The sequence below is a fragment of the Centrocercus urophasianus genome, unplaced genomic scaffold, assembly GCF_019232065.1.
Source record: "Centrocercus urophasianus isolate 14NV4802_14NV808 unplaced genomic scaffold, USGS_Curo_1.0 seq_11, whole genome shotgun sequence".
Classification (NCBI taxonomy): Eukaryota; Metazoa; Chordata; class Aves; order Galliformes; family Phasianidae; genus Centrocercus; species Centrocercus urophasianus.
The window spans coordinates 51739524-51757286 of record NW_024884253.1 but is presented as its reverse complement, the minus strand read 5'-3'; the positions used below and the strand labels follow the sequence as shown (position 1 = coordinate 51757286).

The following is a 17763-nucleotide window of genomic DNA, read 5'->3' as shown; positions in this document are numbered from 1 at the left end:
TTTGTCTTAGGAATCTGTGTACAACATTGTAATGAAAATTTGCTAGAAAGTTTTCATTTGCAAATCCTGTATATTGTAATGTAGTGGAATATGTAATTTTTAAAAAATTTCATGCTTTTAATACATATACCATCGACTTTGTGTTCTAGACATAGCAATACTGTCAAGGCATCTGCCTTGACTCATTGAGGTTACCATGCATAGCATACTCTTGAAAGTGAGTTACCTCTGCAGGTATCTAAGGGTTGCTATCTATTTGAATGTGTCTGAGCATTTCATTTTATTAAAAATGATATCAAATGCTCATATACTTTGTGGTCAGTGCAGTCTCTAGGACAAGTCTAATGAAAGTATGCTCCACCAAGGCAAAAAAATAACCTAAAAAATTAAAAATGGAGAAGTATTTACAACTTTTTTTCTGTCTGTAAGGTTGAGATATTTTGTTCTAGTATTCCTCAGTGCATTTTCAGAGAAAGATTCCAAGGCTATGAGTATAAGCAGTCTGGACCACTCCCATACATATCTGCAAGCCTTTTAAAGCGAGGGCCCCAGTCACTGAGGTAATCATAGTTCTGGTCAGAGTTTGAGCTTATCGAATCTAATGAGCTGAGAGACTCTGCCACCGAGCCATTCCCCTCAAATGCATATGTCTGCAGGGAGTCATAGGGTGGTGCACAAGGGTCCACGTCAGCTTCTTTTAGTCTCTCCCAGATAAATTCTCTAAAAATTACATTATCTGGGATGCTTTTAAAAGTCGGTCTGCTCAAGAACTGAATCTCAGGTGTCACATCCCTCCTGGTCTTGGTGTCTCGGATGATGTTGAGGTTTCTTAAGGCAGCCATGTCAAAAGCCTCAGTGTCTTCTTCTCCACCACCCTCATCATCATATCTGACGATATTTTCTCTGATATCTCTCTCTTCATCAAAAATGAGGGGTTCTTTTTTCCGTCGCCTCATGGTGACAATCAGCAAGACAAGAACTGGAATGCAAAAAGATTGAAGTTTTAGAAATGTTAAAGTTTGCTCATATTTTTCATAGGGGTGAAAGCACTCATTAATTTATATGGTAAAGACACAATGAAATTGCAGGCAATTTATGTAGTTAGACTTCAAATCTAGCAGGTTCTAAAGTGGCTTTTAAGCCATGAGCTTTTCATTTGTTAAAGAATTTATTTCCAAAGCCATTTTGAATTAATGTCTTCATTTCTAATTCTATATCCTATGTTATCTGCTAAACATAAATTTCAGGACTGATTCAGTCTTACTATACAATCTCACAGCCATGAAATAAAAAAGGGACCTTTTCTTGTACTCTTAATTGCCTAAGCAGTAAAAGCACATTCATAAAGTAACTAAATAGAATTTAACAACCACATTTTGGGAAGTGCCGGAATTAAAGTATATGGCCAATCTCTATCCCTTCTGGGAGAAAAAAAAAAATAAAAAAATAAAAAAATAAAAACACCCACTCACATTACTAGATCAGGGATGACTGAATTATTAAGCCATGTGTAACTTAGGACTCTTTTACAGACATAAATTGAAAGAATTTTTAGGTAAGACTGTACTTTCCTTTTAAGTCCAATGTACTGTACTTCAGGTATATGAATTATTTCTAATGAGAACTGTGAGCACTGGATTTTACTGGATCAGCTAGCATGAGAAAAGATTATTATTTTTAAATTCTAGTCTTTAATATTTCCTTTAGCTCAGAAGTTAATGCTAAATTATGGTGACACCCAAAAATACTGTGAGCAAAAAAGTCAAGACTTCCCTTTTTCAAGCACAGATTTGGTAAAGAAGCATCACTAGTGGCACACAAAACATGGAAGCCAGTAATATTTCACCCATATGTAGGACATGAATCATCCTCCTACAAAACAATATTATCTTGTAGCATTAGGATAACATTTGCTGAGATAATGATACTTCTAGAAAAGAGAAGGCATTGCTATGTTTGTAAAAATATTAGTAACTTGAACACTAAGCATAATTCCACATTCAATTGATCTGTTTGGATTTACTGCTTATTTTTAAACTTAAGAATATATTGCTATATGCATTCACATATCTTAGTTTTGACATCTATTCTTAGAGTACTTTGATATGAGTATTAAATGCTTCATAAACTTCTGGAAAATAAAAAGCTCATTTAGATAAAAACAAGTATGAACTTCTCTTGGCAGTCTCAAAAGCATCCTCTATAAATTGTACATAGGTCGCCCTGAAAGTAATACCTCTTATTTAGTTCCATGTAAACAACAACAGATGAATCACACCACCCATCACCTCACTATGCTCTCATTCACTTTCTAGTCTCCATAAATGTTCAGGGAGCATTTATGAATGTCCATGGGTGCTTTTTTTTTCACGTGGGGGATTCCAGTGACACATCTTTTCTTTATATGCACTTCCATGTCAGATGCTTTTCTTTCAGAACGCCCCTCTGCTGCCATCTGTCACATGGCAACAAAACGTAATTAAATATTGGTGGGAAGGTTCAACTTTTACTGCCATACAATCAACATCCACCTCTGATGTTGTGGGCCAACATCATAAAATAGGAGGCTTTACTTTCAGAGCAGCCCTTATATAATATAGGACACTCTTGAAAGCGTTTCCTTTCATGCAAGAATTTTTAAAAGTATCAATCCAGGCTCTTTCACTTTTAGCCTCTATGAATCCTTCTAGCCTCCCTGAATCCTATCTTGTCTATTGAATTCATACACCACTAGTTTAGGGTACTTTGCTTCAATAACATTTACATAAGCAGTTTGAAAATGTAGGACTTTGACCTTTAGAATGCTTTTATGAAATTTCAAAATATTCTGATATTTGCAAAATAGAAATTGAGTAGTAGATATAACAGATAGCAGTACTATCTTCATTTCAAAGTTATCAGAAAACAGTTGCACTGCACTTTTTCGGCTTTTTCCTATTATAAAATATATTTTTAAGTGAAAGACAAATTAGTTTGCTCACAGTGCTATTATACATTTAAGTCAAAATTGCTATCAACGTATTTTTTTTAGTATTTTAATATTTACTGCCACAATTATTATTGCCATGTATGTAAGCAAATAATCATTTTATTTAATCAAGTGTAAACGTGTTTTTCCACTACTGTCATTCTTAACAGTGTTCATTTTGAAAGTTAAAGAACTGTTAATAAGTGAAAAAATATGAAGCTCCGTAGGCAAGTCCGCCTGAAGGTGCAATAAAAATCAAGATGCAATGAATGTTTTATGCAGTATTCCTTGTACATCATACACTTGCTTGAAGCCAAGAGAAACCTGGAGTCCTTCTAAAGGTTAAATCTTTTAGCATAGATGGCTTTATGAGATTATGAATTTCTAGCCCTTCCAACAACTATGAACAATAATGTTTAACCTCTCAATGAACAAAGCTTTTAGTTGCATTTCAGCAACTGCAGAGATGAATACAAGTACAAAACAAATTTCACTGATATCCAAATCAAGTGAAAATTATTTTAAAACTGATCAATTTCTCACAAAGTCATGGGTTTTGCTCCTATATTTATTGCAAAGCAGAGGTAAGACAGTAATTAGTGACGGTCTGAATATCTAGAAAAAATGATTTTAGGCTCTTTAGAGAAAAAATAAAACATAGGGACACATGTATTGCCTTTCACTCTACGCTAATACATTGAATGATGCTAAAGAGATGCCAGGACTGATTTTGTGTGTGATTTAACATATAAACTGATAACCGATATTAGAGATAACTGAGGATTAAGACTGAATAATTAGAACTAATTGATATACATCTGAAATAACTTTTTTGTTCTGATTTACCTGAACTGGTAAAAAAATGTTGATTTTGTTTAACCGGTAAAACAGTCAATTTTCATTCTTCTCATCTGCATTTATGTGATAAAATGTAATTTTATTTTTGTGTTTGTACAACTATAACCATAACATCGATAGTGTCAGTTAAGCTAAATCAGTTTTTGAAATAATATTGAATGAAGGAAGAGATTTTTGCTTTGTCATTTGCAAGTTGTTTAATGGAATTATTTTGAAATTTCCAGTTTAGTGTGATCTAGTGAAAAATCTGGTTTATGTCACTCATGCATACTTCTCTGTTTCTGTCCTTTGAACTTAAGAAAACTGCAGCATAATTATGAAGAAGAAGTAATAGCTCCAATACAACTTGAAGAAGCCTACATGCAGAGCTGTACAGAAAATGATAGACCTAGATCACAAACATTGTAAGGCCCTGTACACACTACATAACAATAAGCCACCACAGCTGCAAGTTAACATGCACACTGGTTTATGCCTTAGCTGCATGAGTTGTAAAGCCAAAGACTGAAATCTTTTACTCATCTAACCACCACACTAATAACCTATTTAATTATATAATTCAGTTAATATTACAGTCAATGAGATCTAGGAAAGCAGAGGCCATGGCTTAGGAAATCTGTATTTAATTCCCAAGTTAATAAGCTTCATGTATCGCAATTGCTTAATCAGTTTGGATTGCTATTTGCAAAGCAACTGTGACTTCTGATTGCCCAGACTTGTTGACCTTAGTAAGGTATATCATTTTCAGAGAACAAGTTCTGCACTGCATATTCAGACATCTTTTGAATGAATTAATTTGAATTACCTCCAGATTGAAACAGTTATTGATTTATCAGTTCTCCAACTGTAAGACAAAGAGCCATACATATTAAACTGTTGCATTCTTTACCCTTTTTATTCATTTGAAGAATAAGATCCTTATGACCTGGACTGTTTCTTCAGGCTTAATAATTACACAATCAGATGTGTTGATTTAATTAGGTTCTGCTAAGTGCCATGAGAATAACATAACCGCCTCTCAACTGAAAAAAAATTAACAATTTAAATATATATTTTGAAATTTAATTAATGTATTATTAACTTTTAAAGTCTAATGTCAAAAAACAGGAGATTTTCTTTACTACTTCTAAGGAAAGTCAGGAAATTAAAGGAATAGATTATATTCCGAAGTATGGAAGGTTAAAATCATGAAAGCGAATTATGTCAACCTAGCTTCCTATCGCTTACATACAAAGAAAATCTTTAACCTTTTGAATGAAATTGGGTTATGTACAACTGAACATTATTTGTGTGTGTGTGTGTACAACTTTATGCATATATTTTATACAGAACACTTTCAACATAAGCAGTTATTGTGTCTGGAAGATAGTAACTGAAAAACAAATTACCTTGAATTAAATTACCATCCAATTTAAGAGGAAGTAAATCTTTCTTATTTCACTAAGAATTGTGTATTCTAAGAAGAATATAAGACAGCTCTCTGTATGCTTTTTATAGAATTGCAAACATTTCTTTATTGTGCTTTTTCTTTAAAGCACAGCCTCACTGCAAAGTGAATAATTATAAAGGTTTTTGAATTATTAACCAAGTACTGGAATTTTCTTGTGCAATAAAATTTAGGATTTAATCTCTATCTGGCAAACTATGGAGTGAAATATATTTCAGTAAAATGTCTATAACTTTTAAAATGATTTTACTTTGAACAAAATAGTTCTTTCTATGTTATATGTGATCGTAACAAATTAATATGACATAATAATAATTTTCCTTCTTAACATTAGTGAAAACTTTGTGCTTATCTAAAACTGATCAGTTATTAAAATAAAAATGATTACACTGAGAAATCTCATTGATGCAAACTCAGTATTCACCAAGACAAATGGTTATTTATTAGAAAAATGGTTCTAAGGAGCAAGAGCAAATATTAAAGCACACCAAACTAACATTCAGCAGACAAAAGCTTGTTGAGAATTCAAGATATTAGCACCAGAATGCATCTACTCATGACATTTTGACATCTGTGCAAATCTCATCCATCTTTACAAACAGCTGAAGTCTATTTTTTATGCAATACTACTTGATCTTCAGGATTTTTTTATTTTTATTTTTATCAGGAAAGTATGTGAAAGGGAAATGGGATTATAAAGGAAATTCCTAGCAGTACACCATGCAACTGGTCCAGAAACTGCCCTCTGGTAACAAATGACAGGAAGAAAGACTCTGGAATCAGATAAACAAGACTTGTTTGGGGTTTCACTGGAGATACATGATACTTAGGTATCTCTTACCTGTGAATATTGAAACCTGGCTGGGAACAAAACACTTTCAGGATCTAACATCAAATTGCAGGACTCAAAGCCAGGGTTAATATACAAACACAGTGTAAACTGTGCCTGCAACTTTGAACTGTACCCCAAAAGAATGGCTTAGAAAAGAAGCAAAGAGAGTACACTGAAATGCCTACTTGGATAAACAGTGGTGACACATTCATATAGATAAATTTGAAAGACCAATTCCTTGACAACTAAAATCAATGGCAAGGCAGTCATCTGCCAGATTCCTCTTCAGTGCACAGCCCATTATTCAAAATCTGTGTCCACACAGTTTGTCCTCAGTTCTTTACCAAATGCTTGTTTGGTGCAATCTAGAGCTGATTGGAATAAAAGCTTAGGTTAATTTACTCGTTGTGCTTAAGGCCTGGTATACTGAGTAGAAAAAGAGAGTTATTATTACTCGATAATATGCTGTATCTCCAGTGAATACTGTTTAACACATAAGACTCCTCTTTCTGAAAAGCACATGCACAGGCCAATCTGACTTTTAGCTGTGATAGTTTCTTATTCATTTTTCAGAAATTCATTTTTCATATATATATTAACAGAAATAGTGACATTCCAGTTTGGGATTAAATAGATTCCTATTACAGAATACTTAAGTGCATTTGACTGATACTTTCAATGGACAATTTTCTACTGCCATTTGACAGAAGACCATAGCACTGTGTATCTTTTAGAACTGTGCCATTTAACCTGTATGTGCAAATAAAGTTCATTAGGGAATACAGATGACCTAGAAATACTATAAGAAAAAACTTATTTAAGCATGTTCATTAAAATTGTTGAAAAAATTCACTTCCATTTCTTCTTAAGTTTAAGTGTAACGATATGTTAAGTAAGATTGAACAATCTTATATTGTTGGCTATTTTGTCACAAAGTAACAGAAGGAACATTTATTTGTAGGAAAAGGAATATACGGTCTAATCCTTATAGTGAAAAAAACCCCACAGTCAATGAGAAATCTCCTACACATGGTTAAAATTCTGCCACGAACAAAGGCACCAACAAAAATCTCTTGATCTGATGCAAGTTACTTGGATAACAGAAACAGATAATTCATCACTTGGACTACATGAATTTGGGAAGACTATAGTCTTCTTCCTCTTGGGTTGATATATGAATCCAGCAAATAGAGAAATCTTTCCAATGATAGCAGCACTCAAGAAAATTCCTGTGCACTGAACTGGGACAACTGGGACTCTTATTATATTTTTCTGACAATAAGTGAAATTACACCTCTGCTCACCTGCATCTCACAGATGAAAGGATGATTCTTCATCTTTGTTCCCTGATTTAGTCTTCTAATGCTACCATGCAGGCATGTTGTTTAAGGATTTGGCACAAAATGAAAAATGCTAACTAAACTAGGCACTTGACACTTCTTCACTGTTTACGAACTGATTGCTCCCCCTGTCTTTTATACAGCTGTAGTTTCACTGCTTAACATAAACTTCAGCTGTGCCTCCAGTTGCAAGCTTAACAAATTAAGCTTGTAAATTATATCAATTGTATTTCCTAAGTGTCTTTTGTTCTCCCCAATTCAAGAAATGTTTTAAAAGAGTTATTTCTCTGAAAAGAACACATGCTGATCTGAAAATGACCAGCTATTACACTAAACTAGGGAAATACTTCCGTAAACTGTATTGTCTACTTCTTAAATAATACATTTGTTGCAAATAATCTTTTTCCATCTAATGTTATTTCATATATGCCTCTGGAGGCAGCTTGTAAAAGAAACAAAACATTTGAACTTTTAAGTCCCAGACTGAGGATTTTGTGTAGTTCATGATGCAAAATGACGTTCAGCTTGTAATGTTAGATATTCTATTAAAATTGTAGTAGTGATAAAAATAAAAAAATTAAAAAAAAAAGTAAGAAAAGAACTAAAGAACCTAAAGAACTGGAGATACATATATATTGTTACTTAAATAAAAGATAATAATGATGGGAAGAAGGCTTACCTAGCAGTGTTAAAACACAAGCCAATATTGCTATCAGGGCTCCAGTGCTAAGTCCTGCAGGCAAGATGTATGCCTCTGCATTGCATGTCTGAGCAATACCATCTGCATCACAATCACAGACTCTTATGGTGAGAGTATTAGTGCTACTAAGTGAAGGTGATCCGCTGTCCACAATGAATATTGGTAAATAGAAAACAGACTGTTCTTGTCTCCGGAAACCATTTCTTCTCGTTAATACAGTTGCAGTGTTATCTAGGTGAAGGAATAAAAGGATAAAAGTAAAATACTTGATCTTACTAGAACATAAATAATGCAGACTTTCACTCAAAAAAATTTAGAAGGACATTCATACTATTTCAATGAGTATATATTTCCTGGTCATACATTTCTTTATTTACAGAGGTAGGATCAGCTGAAAATTCAAGTTCAACTAAACAAATATTTCTGTTTTTCATGAAAGACTGTTTCAAAATTGCAAAAGTCTATTTGGTTTTAGTATGCTCACATTTCCACAGTCTTGATATATAATAGGAGATGCGACTATCATAAGGAGAAGAAAAAAAGTCACACTTCAATAAATAGATTATTTGCATATATTTCATGTCTAATTTCCAAAGTTCTGTTACAACTACTTGCAGTATAGATAGCATGGAATTAATAAGCATATTCATAGGTGAGTAGATTCTGAAGACCAATGATTGATTTTTTCAAAATGTAAAAAAGAAATTATCCAATTGGCGCACAGATACAGGTAATGTCACGTATAATAAAGACATGCACTTGTTTTCCATGTCAGCCAAAATTCAACAAGTTGATTAATATAATGAATCTGAAATGTGTGCTGCAGTGCTGCTCTGAGCTGGATGACTAAAAAGTCTGTGTGTTCCAGAAAAGATTTGCAAAACTCACTGTGTTCAATACAGGTTGATCGCTCCTGAGAGGTAGGGAGATACATCTCCTAGAAATGTATAGAAAAGGTTGGTCGGTCGGTCTGTCTATCTATCATCTAGCTATCTGTCTTTCTATAGATAGATACATTGATAGTCTGGTAGAGGTAACTAATTGTGTCATCTATTATGACCTTTCTGGAAAACCATACAAACATTTCTTCATATAGAACCATATGCGATATATATAAATCTAATGTCAGAAGAGGCAACTGCTGCACTGTTTTGTAACTCCACTGATTTTACTGGCATTAGAAGGATCTGTTATTGACCTTAGCATATTATATGTTCTTTGAAAAAGAGACTGTCTTTTTTATTGAATACTTTACAGTACTTGTTACAGTGTCAGATTTCTAGAAATGTATTATTTTGATCACTATTTACAGTTCCTCATTTCAAACTGTAAGCTTCTCGTATGAAGAACATTATGTATGTCAATAACTACATGCAAGAAAAGGCAATAAACAGCTGCATGAGAGATCTTTTTTAGGTCATATGTACATTCTTTGAAATTCTTTGAAATCTGCACAAACATTATTCTTTAGTCCACCGTATGTCGCTTTTGTCTTATTAATAAAAATGACTTTGCAACTTTGGTTAGTACTGGTACATGAAAGAGCAGTGAAAATGCTATTCATTAGTGTTGGTCTAAAAGTAATACCTTCTATTTTATTTTGTTGGCCCACAACATCAGAGGGAAATGGTGGTATAGCAGTAGATGTTGAGCCTTCCCACCAATATTCTGTTAAATTTTATTGCCATGCAACATGTGGCAACAGAGGGCCAGTCCAACAAAATTCTTTTTGACTTCAAAGTGTGTGTGAATAAAAGGTGTGGAATTGAATTTCTTCACTTGGAAAAAATGGCAGCCACTGACTTTGTGAACAATTATGGAAACCAAACAGAAGATGTGAGTATAGTTGAGGGAGCATGTGGTGTGTTTCAGTGGTGGCCACAGCAACATTCATTCACCACTGCTGGTGCCAATTTTTACAGATGATGCACACAGGCTCTTGTTCGTCACTGACAAAAATGCATAGATACTGGTGACTGTGTTGAGAAATAGTTTTCTGTATCTGAAAATATGTTCTATCAGATACTTTTATTGTGCTCTTTGTACTGGTTGTATTTTCCATGGAAATAAATAGTAGGAATTACGTTCAGAGTGACATGTAGTTCTACTTGCCTCGGCTCATAGCTAAACTGACTCATAACCAGCTACTATACTATGCAGTGCAATAAGAGCACAAATTAGAAGCATGTTCTCAGATATTTTAACTAATAGAAATGTGATGTCCATGGGAGTCTTTTCATAAGTCTGTGGGGAAATGTTAGTAAGAAGTCTGTGTAAATACTGCAGGCAGCTTCCATTTTCAAAATCATTCTTCAGTAGACAGTATACCTATTGAAAATATGTGTTTTTTTTTTTGTTGTTGTTTGTTTTTTAATTTAAAAAAAAAAAACAAAACAACTCTGTGCACTTATTTTTTATGCCTTGAGTTATTTTAATAAAACATGAATTCCTGGACATTTTTCAGTTAATGCCCCAAGATATAGTCTAGACAAAAACATATAAATACAGGGGAAAATGTGAAAAGAGTGACTTCTGGAAAAAAAAAATGAAGCTGGTGTTTGGCTCAAGGCTTTAAATGATGCAGACAACAGCTTTATTCCCTTGGCAGATAGTCTACAGATAGAATTAATTTAGGGGCTGATTCTACTTTAATTTACATTCTTGCCATAATAGAAGTTTATGTAGGTCATAATCAGCACAATATATTCAAAACAGAAGGTGTTAGATGTGAATATTTACTCAAACAAAAAGTTTATGTTGCCTTTATATTCTTACCTTTGTTGTCCTGAAGCGTAAAATTATGGTTATTTGCTGCTTCTGCTGTTAAACTGAAGTAGAACTGATGACCATTTGGTGGGTCATCTTTATCAATGGCACTGATTTTCTGGATGATCTGTTTTGAGATACACAGGTGTTCAATTGTTTGGCACGTGAAGGAAAATAAATACATGCACATTATATAAACTCTCTATTACCTACTGAAGAGTCAAGTCTCCCTTGAATCTTGTTTACATCATGTTTTGGTTTTCTAAACTCCCAAGCAGGTATAGATACTATTATTAACTGAAATATAACTTTTCATTACTTTCCCTGTACTTGAAATTTATTCAATAAAAGTAATGCTCTGCAGGACCTCAAGATAATTAGGTCCTGTCATTTATCAGTGTTTAAAGTATAAACTGTGCAGTGGTGGAAGAAGCACTTCTGAGTATACAGAACACAGCCTTCTTGTAGTTATCAGTTGTTGCAATTGATATTGCACTGTAATGTTTTGCAAATAACAAATTATGCTTTTGATTATTTCTATGTACTTTCTTATTTTAAAGAGAAAAAAACTATGAAAAGAAAAATGACAAATCCTAAGCGTAATGATAGTTTTTTTTTTCTTTTTTACTTTTAAAATTTTATTTTGTAAAATTCTGTCAAAAATTCTCTCTAAGAAAAGATTGTAATATTGCTTACAATCCTTAAAGGAATGAATACTAAGACGCAAGAGTTCTCACTGGACCACAGGGACAAGAAGCCGATGCGCCAGTAGAATGTTCTTTATCTATTCCTGTGTTTCTCATGAATGAGAGCTAAAAAATGTAGGGTTTTTTTTTTTTTTTTTTTTTCTGCTGAGAATTTAAATCTTGCTGTATTTTTTAGATGTATAATAAACAACATCTGCCACAGTAAGGAAAATATTCTGGAGGAAGGCACAAAAGTGTAAAGAATCCCAATGAGTAAGTGGGATCTGTGTGAATGAGACATCTACTAGCATTCTGGGAGAAGGAAAGGAGAATTAGATATCTTATAAGTTAAAATGGAAAACTTAAAATGTGACAGACACCAAAGATAAACAGCATCAGAGTCTAGGACTATGAGGAATTTCATAAAGTTAGTTGAATCTAGGACTATTTGGAAGTAATGTTAGAAATTAAAAACACTAGAGAGTTTGCTAGGAATATATCTCTCTCCTGAAATTCCTACCTTATGGTCCATACCTCCTAAGAAAAATAAAAGTGTATATTCATTTTAGGAAAATTAGGAATTTTGCCTTTGAACAAGGTCAATGTTGAGACCACTTCCCAGAAAAATTATGAGGAAGTAATCATTCCTAACATTATTTAAAACACAATGAGCTTAGCCAAATGTGCTAGCTATGCTGTAAGGAAATTAGAACTTTTAAAACTACATAGAATGTGTCATTTTTACATCTTCATTTTTCTCTTCAGTAGAAGAACCACAGAATGTCTTGGGTTGGAAGGGACTTCAAGGATCATTAAGTTCCAACCCTCTTGCTGCCAACCACTGGATCAAGCACTACTTCATGTTTCCCAGGGCCCCATCCAACCTGGCCTTGAACACCTCCAGGCACAGGTCATCCACAGACTCTCTGGGAAACCTGTTCCAGCACCTCACCACCCTCTCAGTGAAAAATTTCCCCCTGATATTGAATCAAAATCTTTACTCCCTTAGTTTAAAAATATTCCTCCTTGTCCTATCACTATCAAGACATGCAAAAAGTTGATTTCACTCCTGTTTATAATCTCCTTGTAAATACTGAAGGGCCGTAATGATGTCTCCCTACAGCCTTCTCTTCTCCAAGCTGAACAAGCCCAGTTCCTGTCTTTGTAGGAGAAGTGCTCCAACCCTCTGATCATCTTCATGGTCCTCCTCTGGACCCTCTAAAAAAGCCTTACATCCTTCTTGTGTTAGAGTCCCTAGACCAGACAGAGTACTCCAGATGGGCCCTCATGAGGGCAGAGTAGAGAGAGACAATTACCTTCCTCACCCTGTGGCCAACCGTCTTCTGATGCAGTCCAGAATACTGTTGGCTGTTTGGGCTGCAAGTGCACACTAGTGGCTGATGTTAAGTTTTTCATCTACCAGGAACTCTATTTCTTTCTCAACAGGGCTACTCTCAGGACCTTCTTATTCCAGTCTGTGTATATATCTGGGATTACCCCAATCCAAGTGTATGTGAACGAGACATGTACTTTGCTTTGTTGAACTCAGGTGCCCACCTTTTGGGTTTATCAAGGTCCCTCTGAATGTCCATCCATTCCTTCTGCTTTATCAACTACACCACTCATCTTGATGTCATCAGCAAAATGCTGATGAGGGTGCACTCAACCCCATCATCTGTGTCACTGATGAAGATGTTAAAGAGTACTAGTTCAAGACTAACCAATGAGGGACACTGGTCATCACCTGCCTTCACCCAGACATAGAGCCATTGATCACAACATTTTGGCTGCGACCTTGCAATTCCTTATCCACCAAACAGTCCACCCTTCTATCACCAGGTAGGGTGAAAATTTTAGGACTTAAGGAAAATAAGCTTGTGCTGCACATCAAAGCATTTTTACTGCCATAAGTTGATTCTATTTTATCTTAAAGCTGTTAGACTTTCGAAATAAATTACTGCCTATCTGATAAAAATAAACAAAAAATGTATCAACAGCTATACCTGGCCAGGTTGAGCATTTTCACAGACAGTTGTCTCATACTCCATGGCAAACTCAGGGGCATTGTCATTGATGTCAAGGATAGTTATGGCTACATATCCTCTCCCAATCTGTACTGGATTCTCTATTAAGAAAAAAAAAAAAAAAAAAAAAAAAAAAAAAAAAAAAAAAAAAAAAAAGCCAACAATTTAATTAAGTGGAATTCTATGAGAATTTTCTTTGGGTTAGTATGTTTTTCATTTGCATTTCTTTGCATATGCTTGCTAAATCAATTACAAACCCTCTTAGAAAGCTGAGAAAAGAGCTTAATCTTCTGGACCAAATTAGAACAATGTTTGTGTTTTTCAATAGTGTCAATGAAATCAAGATTTTATTGTCAAGGCTAATTTGAAAATCTAACTCATTAATCAGAGCATTGATTTGTATCATATGGAAAGATAATAGTAAATAATGTGCAACCATCAGCAAGGACACACTGTGAGACAAAACAGCACTTTTTATATCAGGAATAGCCCAGTTATTGTGGGCAAAGGTAATCTATGTTAAATTCAAATTAAGAAGTTAAAAACAGAATTCTTTCAGCTATGTAAATCAGACAAAAAATCAACAAAGAAACAAACAAACGTGAGGGGAGAATTTGTATTTCCAAGCAAATCGCAAAGTATTTAATGTGTACACAGAACTATACCTTTCAACAGTGTTATTAATTGATGTATACTTCTACCTAAAATGTGATTTTGTGCAAGACCTAATGTCACCGTTTAATTTAAAACAGTAGATAGGTGGTGGATGAACCTCAAAGAGTATATATTTAGTAGAATAAAGAAAATGAACATTTGGTATATTGTATCTATTCTGTTACATTAAACTTCTGACACTTCTGACTTGGAGAGACTACATTACTGTTATTATTATTACCACTGTTTTTTTCTATTAGTGATGTAGCAGGACAGAATAAAAAACTGTGCAAACATTAAAAGATGTATCTATCTTTTTAGTGTATTGCAAACAAATTTTATTAAACGTTATAAATTTTTAAAGAAATACATTCAAACATAGATCAAGTCTTTCTTTCTTTCTTTCTTTTTTTTTTTTTTTTTTTCCTTTTTGTTCCACATGGGAAATATAGAGCAATTTTGACACTAACTTTCCCCTTGACTGATATAAAAGGGACCTAATTTTGGGCAAAACTGAGCCAATAAGTTACACTGGTTGCACTTCTGTGATAATGTATTTAAGAAAAGATGCAAAATGATGCACAGTAGCTGGGAAATGAGGGAGAAAATGTGAAAGAAACAGCGCTGCAAGCATCAGTGAAGAAGGGGGAGTGGAGCAAGAGAGTGAGGATGAAAGAGCATCAGAGACATAGTGTTATGGACTGATAGCAAACACCCAGGTAGCCCAGTAGACTAGTAATAAGAATTACATTTAAATAAAGAAATTATTCAAATATTAAGGCACATATAGTTTTTCACAGAATGTATTGAGAGCTGAACAGGTTTACACTTAACGGTTCTGTTAACAGAATTCTTGTACACACTTAAAGAATTTGGTTCTTCATCACTTTTTTCATTACTTGAAAAAAACTATCAAGTACAAAATATCCGTTAATATCTTACATAACAGTGAGGACGGCACATAAGTATTCACACATTCTTAATCCTTTTTAAGAGCGCTGTGGTAGACCAACAGCAATCAATTATGGGTGTCACAACTAGGAGGGGCTAATTGATCTAATCTATTCCATATTACTTTTGTTCTAATGGTATTTAATGCGAGATTTCTGATAACTAATTTCATTTTCCTTTGTACTTGTTCGTCTAAAGTTAAAAGTCTATAGAAAGTGTGGAAAAGCAAATAGAGAATGCTTAATCTGTTGTATATCTGTGAGGTTTTTTTAATCACATAAGTATCTTTTACACTGAGTGAGAAAAGCTATTTTGTCTATCATGTTTTTAAACATTGTAATACTTTCACTTGGTGCAGCTGATGGTGATGCACTTGGTGCAACTAAACCTCAAGTTTTGCACATAAGCAGTTCATGCAATCATTTAATTATTACTTACGACTCTCCATAGCCAAGACTGTAATGTTATGAACGGCATTAGTTTCCCTGTCCAAAGACTTGGCAGTTGTAATGACTCCACTGTTGGCATCAATATTGAAATACCTCTCGAGGTCTGTGTTTCGATCTATTGAGTACCTAGGCGAAGGATGAAAGAAAACTTTTGATTTATGTTCAATTATAACTTGTAAAAATGTTTCATTGATTTCTCATTAGAAAGACAGAGCTTCCATTGTTTCCCCATATTGAGCTTGGCTTTGTCCATTTTCTACAGGGTTTTAAAAGAAGCAAAGCTGTAAGTAAATGCAAGAGCATGCAAGCTAGTCAACGAATGCCCTGTCCTGACCATGGCAGGCTCTGTTACCTCAAGTGAAGTTGTAGGAGTTCCCTCTTTCTTCCTCTCTGTCATAATGGAGAAATTCACTTACTCATGGAATAGTATCCTCCTGAGCCCAAACTAAAGAGAAAGTAAGTTGGAAGTTCTCTAAGCAGATGTATCAGCCAGGATTTGCTCCCACAGGGGCCTGCAATCTGGGCATAAATCTTTGTTACTAGCAAAAGAGCCACTCAGAGCTTTGGGTGTTTGGGGGCAGGGATTAAAAAAAAAAAAAAAAAAAAAAAGAGGATGGAGAGTAGAGGATGGAGAGTAGATCACATGATTGTATGTCATCACCATCAGCTCCCAGCACTTTGCTGTCTTTAGAGAAACTTAAGTTCATGCCCTATATTTTTTGGCTTAACATATTTTTTGTTTTCAAACTTGTTTTAGGAAGGAGAAATTAGCTTCTTAGTAAACAGAAAACAGCAAGAGTGAAAAGGTCAGATTGCCTGTGGGTGTTTTGCTTATAACCTTTCTGAAAGAAAGAGACAGTTGATTAGGCAGTATTAGATTTACAGCTGGAATATTCTTGACATTCGATTTAATATTGGGTCAGAATCTTGCACTGTCATTTAGATCAAGATGAATTAAAATGTCTGAATCAGACCAAGTGTGTTCATTACAATTACTGTCACACTGACAACATATTAGATTATTGATGTAGCATTAATCAAAACCTTTTAACAATGTGGAAGGAAAGAATTATGGACAATAGTGCGAAAACAGGACTTTCCAGACATAATGATATTTTGGCGTGATGTGTTTGTTCTGTCCTGAAATACACCAGTTTCTACTCTGTTGTATTATGGTGTTATAACCCTTCTGGCTTCAAAATCTTTATAAGAGAGACCTGTTATGCATTTAGCATTGCTTTTCTGTATTATCTCACAGTAAGAGAAAGACATAAAGACTTTAACAGATACAAATAATAGAAGTTTTCATGAATTGAGGCTCTGTCTTTTTCTCTGTACTTTTTTTTTCCTTGTAGAGTCAACTTGAACTGCACTTCAATTTTTATTTTCTTTCATGCCAGTACTGTTGTTTATTTGGTCAGCTGTGCTCTTCAGCTGCTTTGTTCCTGTCAAGTTTTCCGTAGAGACTCTCTGCCACCTCTGCAAAGCAGTCAGTTGTGGCAGGTTCAATCTCCTGTCAGCCCTTAGGTTTCCTAATTATTAACGCTATTACTCTGCAAATTGAAAATTCAAAGGTCTTTCTTACAACATTGTAAGAAATCATAAAGCAAGAGAGAGAGAAAGAGAGAGAAAAAAAGAGAGAGAGAGGAAGGGAAAGAAAGAGGAAAGAGAAAAGTGAGAAAGGCACAAACATAAAGAAAAAGCACAAAATCAATAAAAGAAAGAAACTAAAAAGAAGGAAGACAAGAAGGAAGGGAGGAAGGAAGGGAGAGGAGGAAAGGAAAGATTGTGAGAGTCTAAGAAAACATGTTATATAAATTAGACAACAGATTGACAGATTGTTATGAATCAAGAATCAAAAATATTTTTTATGTATAGGAACCAAGCAGTTTTGTTTAACCCTTTTTACAAATATTTTACCCATACTCAAATTCTGAAAAAATATTTCAGACGCTTTCAATACTTTAATTCCTTAGGGCCATTAAAACTTGAAAGTCTTTGAACTGCAGGATGTTTAAACACTTTATTTAATCTAGTTCAAACATCAATAATTCTCAGGTCCATATGAACTAACCTCTTACTTTCAAA

The 17763-nt window shown here is 34.2% G+C and overlaps 1 protein-coding gene across 4 annotated transcripts in view; it reads right to left on the bottom strand.

The window, feature by feature from the left end:
• Positions 1-450: 450 nt before the first annotated feature.
• CDH7 (cadherin 7) overlaps positions 451-17763 on the bottom strand; it is a 68609-nt gene continuing 51296 nt past the window's right edge. For 2 of the 4 annotated variants that reach the window (XM_042839634.1, XM_042839636.1), the window contains 5 exons: positions 15665-15801; positions 13601-13722; positions 10921-11038; positions 8125-8376; positions 451-979 (listed from right to left, as the gene is read on the bottom strand). In XM_042839634.1, coding sequence (XP_042695568.1) covers positions 486-979; positions 8125-8376; positions 10921-11038; positions 13601-13722; positions 15665-15801 — 1123 coding nt within the window. In that variant the 3' untranslated portion in view covers positions 451-485. Of the gene's footprint in view, positions 980-6905; positions 6918-8124; positions 8377-9038; positions 9083-10920; positions 11039-13600; positions 13723-15664; positions 15802-17763 lie in introns of those variants that run through there. The other 2 variants (XM_042839635.1, XM_042839637.1) reach the window with 2 other exon arrangements.